This window comes from Choristoneura fumiferana, chromosome 25 (assembly GCF_025370935.1).
Source record: "Choristoneura fumiferana chromosome 25, NRCan_CFum_1, whole genome shotgun sequence".
Lineage (NCBI taxonomy): Eukaryota > Metazoa > Arthropoda > Insecta > Lepidoptera > Tortricidae > Choristoneura > Choristoneura fumiferana.
In genome coordinates, this window is record NC_133496.1 from 1029081 (window position 1) to 1039446 (window position 10366).

General features: G+C 50.6%; 1 protein-coding gene across 1 annotated transcript in view; it reads right to left on the bottom strand.

The window, feature by feature from the left end:
• LOC141442532 (protein Skeletor, isoforms B/C-like) overlaps positions 1-4428 on the bottom strand; it is a 12867-nt gene extending 8439 nt beyond the window's left edge. The window contains exons 1-11 of the mRNA XM_074107553.1: positions 4410-4428; positions 3972-4116; positions 3173-3406; positions 2679-2786; positions 2308-2538; positions 1940-2047; positions 1662-1796; positions 1501-1548; positions 1052-1234; positions 363-492; positions 19-133 (exon numbers count right to left, since the gene is read on the bottom strand). Coding sequence (XP_073963654.1) covers positions 19-133; positions 363-492; positions 1052-1234; positions 1501-1548; positions 1662-1796; positions 1940-2047; positions 2308-2538; positions 2679-2786; positions 3173-3406; positions 3972-4116; positions 4410-4428 — 1456 coding nt within the window. The remainder of the gene's footprint in view (positions 1-18; positions 134-362; positions 493-1051; positions 1235-1500; positions 1549-1661; positions 1797-1939; positions 2048-2307; positions 2539-2678; positions 2787-3172; positions 3407-3971; positions 4117-4409) is intronic.
• Between the last annotated feature and the right edge of the window lie 5938 nt (positions 4429-10366).

Sequence of the window (10366 nt, forward strand, 5' to 3'; positions counted from 1 at the left end):
CCCCCCCGCCCCCCTCACTGTGCGGGTGCAGGTCTGTGAGCGCGGGCGGCACGTTGGGCCGCTCGGGCAGCAGCACGGCGGCGATGGCAGCTGCGGGCGGCGGCCCCCCCAGCGCCCCCCCGCCCCCCCTCACCTGTGCGGGTGCAGGTCTTGAGCGCGGGCGGACTTGGGGCCGCTCGGGCAGCAGCACGGCGGCGATGGCGCTGCGGGCGGCGCCCCCCCCAGCGCCCCCCGCCCCCCCTCACCTGTGCGGGTGCAGGTCTGTGAGCGCGGGCGGCGCACGTTGGGCCGCTCGGGCAGCAGCACGGCGGCGATGGCGCTGCGGCGGCGGCCCCCCCCCAGCCCCCCCCCGCCCCCCTCACCTGTGGCGGGTGCAGGTCTGTGAGCGCGGGCGGCACGTTGGGCCGCTCGGGCAGCAGCACGGCGGCGATGGCGCTGCGCGGCGGCCCCCCCAGCGCCCCCCCGCCCCCCCTCACCTGTGCGGGTGCAGGTCTGTGAGCGCGGGCGGCACGTTGGGCCGCTCGGGCAGCAGCACGGCGGCGATGGCGCTGCGGGCGGCGGCCCCCCCCAGCGCCCCCCCGCCCCCCCCCCTCACTGTGCGGGTGCAGGTCTGTGAGCGCGGGCGGCACGTTGGGCCGCTCGGGCAGCAGCACGGCGGCGATGGCGCTGCGGGCGGCGGCCCCCCCCAGCGCCCCCCCCCCCCTCACCTGTGCGGGTGCAGGTCTGTGAGCGCGGGCGGCACGTTGGGCCGCTCGGGCAGCAGCACGGCGGCGATGGCGCTGCGGGCGGCGGCCCCCCCAGCGCCCCCCCGCCCCCCCCCTCACCTGTGCGGGTGCAGGTCTGTGAGCGCGGGCGCACGTTGGCCGCTCGGGCAGCAGCACGGCGGCGATGGCGCTGCGCCGGCGGCCCCCCCCCAGCGCCCCCCCGCCCCCCCTCACCTGTGCGGGTGCAGGTCTGTGAGCGCGGGCGGCACGTTGGGCCGCTCGGGGCAGCACGGCGGCGATGGCGCTGCGGCGGCGGCCCCCCCAGCGCCCCCCCCGCCCCCCCTCACCTGTGCGGGTGCAGGTCTGTGAGCGCGGGCGGCACGTTGGGCCGCTCGGGCAGCAGCACGGCGGCGATGGCGCTGCGGGCGGCGGCCCCCCCAGCGCCCCCGCCCCCCCTCACCTGTGCGGGTGCAGGTCTGTGAGCGCGGGCGGCATTGGGCCGCTCGGGCAGCAGCACGGCGGCGATGGCGCTGCGGGCGGCGGCCCCCCCCAGCGCCCCCCGCCCCCCTCACCTGTGCGGGTGCAGGTCTGTGAGCGCGGGCGGCACGTTGGGCCGCCGGGCAGCAGCACGGCGGCGATGGCGCTGCGGGCGGCGGCCCCCCCCAGCGCCCCCGCCCCCCTCACCTGTGCGGGTGCAGGTCTGTGAGCGCGGGCGGCACGTTGGGCCGCTGGCAGCAGCACGGCGGCGATGGCGCGCTGGGGCGCGGCCCCCCCAGCGCCCCCCCGCCCCCCTCACCTGTGCGGGTGCAGGTCTGTGAGCGCGGGCGGCACGTTGGGCCGCTCGGGCAGCAGCACGGCGGCGATGGCGCTGCGGGCGGCGGCCCCCCCAGCGCCCCCCCCGCCCCCCTCACCTGTGCGGGTGCAGGTCTGTGAGCGCGGCGGCACGTTGGGCCGCTCGGCAGCAGCACGGCGGCGATGGCGCTGCGGGCGGCGGCGTCCCACAGCGCCAGCCAGCTGATGCTGAACACGGTCTGGTTGCCCGGCAGCACCAGTCGCACGGCGCCGCCGCGGTACGTAGGGATCGGCTCCAAGCTGTACACACGGACGACTTATTTATAAACTTCTCGCGCGCGAGCGACGGCACTCTTATTATGAGTCAACCTTGAGCTTCGTCCTTAGAACAGTTGCTGACGTTAACTGTGCGAGTGGTGGTGTGGTGAGTGTGGGGTACTCACTATCCGTACTCGTCGGGGATCTTGAAGCCGCGCGGCGAGGGCTGCGGGCCCACGCCGGCCCAGAAGTAGACCTCCTCGCCGTGCCCGTCGTAGTGCAGCTCCGGGATGCTGCCAACAAAACACGGACATCAAAATACAGAACAAAAACACTGGTCTAGCTAGTGACGCCCCGTCCGGCCAGGGCGCCGGCGGCGAGCGGCGCGGGGCTGGTACGGTCTGGCTACTGGTCTACTGGTCCACTCACAGTATGGTGCCAGCGTCCAGCAGCTGTAAGGGCGCGCTGGTGACGCCCCGTCCGGCCAGGGACCCGGCGGCGAGCGGCGCGGGCGCTGGTACGGTCTGGTCTACTGGTCTACTGGTCCACTCACAGTATGGTGCCAGCGTCCAGCAGCTGTAAGGGCGCGCTGGTGACGCCCTGTCCGGCCAGGGCGCCGGCGGCGAGCGGCGCGGGCGCTGGTACGGTCTGGTCTACTGGTCTACTGGTCCACTCACAGTATGGTGCCAGCGTCCAGCAGCTGTAAGGCGCGCTGGTGACGCCCTGTCCGGCCAGGGCGCCGGCGGCGAGCGGCGCGGGCGCTGGTACGGTCTGGTCTACTGGTCTACTGGTCCACTCACAGTATGGTGCCAGCGTCCAGCAGCTGTAAGGGCGCGCTGGTGACGCCCTGTCCGGCCAGGGCGCCGGCGGCGAGCGGCGCGGGCGCTGGTACGGTCTGGTCTACTGGTCTACTGGTCCACTCACAGTATGGTGCCAGCGTCCAGCAGCTGTAAGGGCGCGCTGGTGACGCCCTGTCCGGCCAGGGCGCCGGCGGCGAGCGGCGCGGGCGCTGGTACGGTCTGGTCTACTGGTCTACTGGTCCACTCACAGTATGGTGCCAGCGTCCAGCAGCTGTAAGGGCGCGCTGGTGACGCCCTGTCCGGCCAGGGCGCCGGCGGCGAGCGGCGCGGGCGCTGGTACGGTCTGGTCTACTGGTCTACTGTCCACTCACAGTATGGTGCCGGCTTCCAGCAGCTGTAAGGGCGCGCTGGTGACGCCCTGTCCGGCCAGGCGCCGGCGGCGAGCGGCGCGGGCGCTGGTACGGTCTGGTCTACTGGTCTACTGGTCCACTCACAGTATGGTGCCAGCGTCCAGCAGCTGTAAGGGCGCGCTGGTGACGCCCTGTCCGGCCAGGGCGCCGGCGGCGAGCGGCGCGGGCGCTGGTACGGTCTGGTCTACTGGTCTACTGGTCCACTCACAGTATGGTGCCAGCGTCCAGCAGCTGTAAGGCGCCGCTGGTGACGCCCTGTCCGGCCAGGGCGCCGGCGGCGAGCGGCGCGGGCGCGGCGAAGTCTTCGGGCACGTATACGTCTGCGAACGCGTTCTGCGACTGTATGTCGTACACGGCGAACCATTTGAGCCGCGACACCCGCTTGCCTTCCGGCAGCGTCAGCCGCACGTCTTCGTTGTAGTAACGTTCCAGAATGTTCGTCCTGAAAGTCGTCATAATAATGCTGTCTCACTGAATCATCATACTGTCATTGGCGCTATGGTTATTCTGCAGCTTTTTTAGGTTTTGAATAGTGTTTCAAGTCAAGTCAAAATATCTTTATGCAATTTAGGCTATAACAAGCAGTTTTACTTATTTACTTTTATTTATAAAATAAGTATAAATGATTCATTGACACCAATAACATTCTTAGTGAAAAATAGCATTAGATTAAAAACCATTTAACATCTATTAACAATATTGTGAATAATTATTTAATTCAGTAAGAAAAGAAATAGGTGACAACAATGCAAGTACAGTCAGCAAAAAAGCTTAACTTAAACATCAGATTTTAGCAAAAACCAATTTAAGAATCTATTTATTAAAACCAATGAGAAAACAAGACACACAATTAAAAGAACTAAATAGAGCTTGTTATTATTATTTTCATTATAACTAATCTCTATGGATTCTGTCCGAAATGAATGGCTTATTATTATTATTAATAGTGTGGTGAGGCAGTATTGGCTGTTTGGTGATATGAGATTAGCCAGAGGTTACTGACTTGCCCATGGTGGTCGGGCACAATGAACCCTTGTGGGCCGGGGCGAGCCGAGTCGCCGGCCCAGAAGAAGGTGTCGTCCCCCGTGCCATCATAGCTGAAGCCCACGAGCAGGATAGTCCACTCGTCCACCGCATATACGTCGCAGCCACCTGAGGCACATACACTTGTTATGTAATGTGTCATGTATTTGTTTGATTTGTACGAGTATAACTTCGGCAGATGGCTCAGTTCCTTGGTAGAAACTGCAGGGTACGGATAATATATAATAGTTTAGATGATAATGCAAGTACAGTCAACAAAAAACAGCTTGTATTAAGAATTGATATTTTAAACAAAAAACTTAGTATAAAAAAGTGATGAGTTGAGTAGGCTAGACACACACATTCCCACGTATGCATGCAAGCACAGCTCCCTAGTATAAAGTGTAATTCCTAAGTGTTACTTGGACATAATACTTTCATTTTTAAATATGCGATGCATATGTTAATTGTGAAACACTAGAATTGTAACGCAAACCTGACGCAGCTCTAACCTCATGTCAAGATTTATCGAGAAATCTACAAATAAATGTCAATGAGGATTTTTTTTTTATTTACAAACATATTGACATTAAAATTCAAATAAATAGGTTGTCACTCGACAATTTGGTGAAACAGGGAAAAGGGAAAGAAAATAAAAAGAAATAGGTACTTATCCATTAAAGGGATAAGTAGCAACTAGTTTTTTTATATGATCTGTGGCTGTATTGTACTATTTATCTTGTATTGTTGTCTTGTATGTTGTACTTTGGCAATTAAATATTTTCGTTCTTTCTTTCTTTAGTTAATCTTGAGTGGATGAGAGGAGAATTAATTTATGGAATGTGAGTTTAAAAGTCAGAAATAGCATTTATAATATTAGTTTAGTACGATTTTTTTTACTAGTTTTTTGTATAAATATAAAGGAATTCCCAACTTTGAATTGAAAGTAAGTATACTTAAATTGAAAAGTTATTTTTCTTTTATATACTTCTCTAGAGAAACCTTTGTTTTCACTTCCTTTGTTCTATTAAAAATAAACCAGATATGTTAAATTTAACATAATAAAACACTCAATTAAAAACTAGTTTCCATCAGTTAATGCATCAACTACATTTAGTAAGTTTTTTGTTGTTATTAACAGGGATATAGATTTTGAAGATTACCTGATGATGATATGAATTAAATTTCCCGATGAGTTTTCCGCGATACGGGCCGTCTTCATCCTCGTCTGGGACCAGCTCCCTGCAACAGCAGCCAGTGAATTAAATGTTTTACAAAAATAAGGAGAAAGTTTGTCACAATTTAGAAACGACTGCACTCTGTATACTCACCCTGGGCGAGCACTAGACACGCCAACCACACCCAAATCATATTACACTTATGTTTAAAACTTAACACTAATTTTATTGTTCTCAACTTTCTACGCTAAGGTCATTATTTGTAAGAACTTTTCGCAATTTTAGCGCAGAACTTCCGGTTTTAACTTAAACTTGATATGTCACCTGTCAGTGCGTTCTCGCCAGCAGAGCGTTCAAGCGAGGTAGCGCTGCTGATTGGTTGAAAATCGAGTGCGGCTCTCAACAACCAATGGTAGACGTTAACTTTCACTTCGACCTGTTTTGTACAATGGAGAATAGTCCAACTTCAGTGTTGCTTACTTTATTGATGGAAAGTAAATCTTTTCTTGCACTTCGTTTGCAGTATTATTTATTCTGTGTTTACAGGTAAACTTTGGATTATTTTTTGAATTTATTTTGACTACAATCAAAAGATATTAGGTCAGCTTTTTAATTTTCTTCTCTTTTTACTTTATTTTGCTGACTTGTCGTTACTGAGTATTTTTCTAAAATGGCAGCATTGAAATTTTTTGATGGGAATTTTGAATTGAAAATTGGAGAATCATAATTTGAAAACAACGTAACTAAAAAGAAAATTAACCACAATAAAACACTAGTACAAGCCATGGACATGCTAGCTCTTAATGTATACTTAATGTAAAGTAATGTTAGCTACGGACGGAAGTGTTGTAACAAACCGGTATCCATTTTGCTGGAGTCCGGATCGCACAGAACAACTCCGCTGCATAATTTGTTTTCTTCCCACAGTAGTACAGTTTAGTTCATCATCATCATCCCAGCCTGAATTGTTCCTGATTCGTCGTGTTCCTGCTTCGTCGGACTCCTGTTTTGTCGGATTCCTGATTCGTCGTATTTTGGATTGTGTAAATAGGACCTATATATTAATTACTTAATTGTAATGTGTATATCATATTTTTTAATGACGTGTCTTTATTTGAAATTGTTGGTATTGTTAATATTTCGTTTTAAATATTAAATACAGTCAAGTGCAAAGATATCTACACGGCCAAAGTTACAAAAATATGTATACACGACTTTATGCATTTAACATTAAGGCCGTGTATACATATTTTTGCAACTTTGGCCGTGTCGATATCTTTGCCCTTGACTGTACAAAAGTAGAGTCACGGAAATTGCATAGTTTCGTTTGCAGGTGGTAGGACTTTGTGCAAGGTCCGCCTGGATTGCTACCACGATCTTGCTTGGTAATCCTGCCGTGAAGCAGCAGTGCTTGCACTGTTGTGTTTCGGCGTGGAGAGTAAGACAGCCGGTGTAATTACTGGCACTTGAGGTATTCCCATCCTAGGCCTCTAGGTTGGCAACGCATCTGCCATACCTGTAATGTGGGGCGATGGGAGACAGGTAATAAGACGAAGTTCTGATCTGAGTAAATACTGCCTTTATTGTAAAACCCCAAGACTATTTATATGACATATAATGGGAGTGTGTGTGAGGCGCAGCTAGCTAGGCGCACATACCTACCCCTGGTGTTGCAGATGTTTAGTACATAAACAAAAAAAAACGAGAATTTCTAATCGTGATAGGTACCAGTAGGTTAGGTACCTACATTAAATGTGTTTCGAACTCAATTAATGCTGGACATTATTATGCATGTAAATAATTGGTTTCAATTTTATTATTCATATTTAGGTATTATTTATTATTATTATTTATTTATTGTACACACACTTACATCTATCATTACAGGCTTGACCTGATGCGACAGAGAAGTTCCAACATAAACAATAAAATTCTCGCTACGACCAGATGTCCTAGTGGTTAGAGAACCTGACTACGAAGCTTGAGGTCCCGGTTCGACTCCCGTGTCGGGCAGATATTGTGTGAAAAATACGAATGTTTGTTCTCGGGTCTTGGGTGTTTACTATGTATTTAAGTATGTATCTATCTATATAATTATATTTATCCGTTGCTTAGTACCCATAACAAAAGCTTTGCTAAGCTTACTTTGGGACTAGGTCAATTGGTGTGAATTGGTGTGAATTGTCATATAGACTTATTATTTGTTCGTAGCATATAGGTATAACAAAATGGTGCTACTTTTGTGAATTCACTCTAAACACAGAGAAACAAATCAGTTTCTTCGGCAATTTTGTTGAGCCTAGGTGAGTTTGTGATTTAATTTTAGCAATACCAGTGGCAATACTCGTATATCCCCCCTGTCACAAAAACAGCGGTAGGTATTATAAGTTTGACCGCCATGTGTGTGTCGTGTCTGTGGCATGATATCTCACAAGCGGATGGACCGAATTTAATGCATTTTTTTGCCAAGCACCAGCAGATGTTCCTGCGCCCCGGCTTCTGGCCGGAGGGTGTGGTGTTCCGTCGTTTTAGGGTAGCGACGAAGACGACGTTCAAAAATCCTTAACTATTCTTTATGTCTTTTTGTTTTGTATAATTTGAATTTTACAGCGCATTGGTGTTTACTGTAACGCTGTAATTTTATGTTGGAATAAATATTTTGTACATAGACATGCGGTTCTAAGCTAAGTGCCTAAGTTACAAGAAGTCCCAGAGGGTTGTAGCTCACTATCCATTTTTCCGCAAATTGCAGCGAAATTGCAGTTATTTTGTTAGAGATCTGTAGTTCGTACGTCGTTAAAAGTTGGCCGACGGCGGGAAGTCTCGCTGCGTGCGAGTCACTGCATTTCACCATTGCAGTGCAGTGCAACTGAGTGCAACACAAAAGGGGCAGCCCGTGGCCCGTGCCGCTATCAGTACTTAGTGAAGCAATAAAGTACGAACTACCTGATTTAGAATCTTGCCTGCTCCATTTAAACTGATAAAAATCAAAGTCAAAATCTCCACTACTAAAAACCTAACCAATTTAGAAATTTCAAACTTAAGTTGGTTACAACATGAAAATGTAGAAAACCCCCCGACATTGTCATTTCAATTTCAATGTCTCAAAAACGATGTGACCGATTTTAATGAAACAGAGCTCGATACCACCACAAGGAAACTCGCTTTTATGTAAAAAAACCCACATCGAAATCTGTCCATCAGTTTGAGAGCTACGATGCTACAGACAGACATGGCGTCAAACTTTTGCGCCGGGGGTTAAAAGGATCGTATCTCAAAAATCGATAATTCTTCAGAGCGTACTTTATAAACATAATTTCAAGGATAAATTTAATGTAATTTGACGTATTGCCGTGGTGCCCTAATGGTTTGACCTATCGCCTCTCAAGCAGAGGGTCGTGGGTTCGAACCCCGGCTCGCACCTCTGAGTTTTTCGAAATTCATGTGTGGAATTACATTTGAAATTTACCACGAGCTTAGCGGTGAAGGAAAACATCGTGAGGAAACGTGCACAAACCAGCGAAGCGATTCAATGGTGCGTGCGAAGTTCCCAATCCGCACTGGGCCCGCGTGGGAACTATGGCCCAAGCCCTCTTGTTCTGAGAGGAGGCCTGTGCCCAGCAGTGGGACGTATATAGGCTGCGATGGGATGGGATGGGATGTATTGATTTGATATAGGGGAGAGTCGGGTAGCCCCGGACGGCGGGTAGCCCCGCTCACTGTCGATTCTAAGCAATCACGCACACATCTAGATAAATAGTGCACTGCACACCTTAAAATGCTCGCAGCGGCGCTACTCAACATTATAAGGTGTGCACTATTTATCTGTGTGCGTGATTGCCTAGAATCGACAGTGCCCGGACTACCCGCAGTCTGGGGCTACCTGACTCTCCCTACCTACGAGACTATTCTTAGTACTTAGTGACGAAATATTTGTTCACATTAGGCTTTAGCGAGCACGTATGAACTTCTAATACCACCGCTTCACCGGTTCTAGCCCTGATGTATTGGAAGTATATTCTCCTAGAAACAGTGGTCGTCAATAAGCCATCTCAGTGACCGCCCGAGGTCGCGCTTCGCTTTACTTTCACATACCCCTCTTGACCCCTCCAACCCCCTCCCCCTCCCCCCAAATTCACAGCCATTGCGCTTGCTTCATTGATGTCAATCTGTTTGGATTCGTGGGATATCTTTTCTGCTTTGTAAGTTGAGTTGCGTTCCATTTGAATGAGGTATGTACCTACTACATTGTAGGGAAGTTATTACTGTAGTATGGCAATGAGGGCTATCGCGAATGAATTCGCCGCTAGAGGCGCTAGTGTAGCGTGAGGTCTCCGAAATGTCAAATCTCATAGTTTTTGGGTGAGCTACGCGGGTTTATTTATAATTAGATTTTTTTTGTGAATATTTTACATTACCTGAAATTAATTATGGCAATTATGCGTTACGGGGCAATGAATGTCTGTGTTTTGAGACAGTTTTGTCTTTCGGAAACTTTTGTCCTCTCTTTTTTTCCGAACAAAACGGGACTACGCAACACTATGGTGGCTGGATATTTTTATGGTACGGTTTTAAGGTGTTTTAAATATGATTTTAATCTAAACTTTGTTTTAACGCCCGTAATATCAGACTCTGAAAGCCACACTTAAAAACCTCACGCAACAGTGCGCCATCTAGTGAGACAAAAAACGATAGCCCTCATTGGCTACTCTCAGTGTTTAGCAGTAACACAATACTTGTAGGTTCATCATCCCAGCCTATATACGTCCCACTGCTGAGCACAGGCCTCCTCTCAGGACAAGAGGGCTTGGGCCGTAGTTCCCACGCGGGCCCAGTGCGGATTGGGAACTTCACACGCACCATTGAATTGCTTCGCAGATTTGTGCAGGTTTCCTCACGATGTTTTCCTTCACCGCAAAGCTCGTGGTTATTTCAAATGTAATTCCGCACATGAATTTCGAAAAACTCAGAGGTGCGAGCCGGGATTTGAACCCACGACCCTCTGCTTGAGAGGCGATAGGTCAAACCACTAGGCCACCACGGCTATATTGGACTTGTAGGTTACTGCTACATAAACGCATATTGCTTGTATCAGCGACAATTATAATGTATATAATCCAGGTTTTACTTAATAAAAAGGTTCTTATTGCAATGTCGCAGTACATGCTGAGTCGGCGCCTTTTCGCGGCTGTGCCGTGATA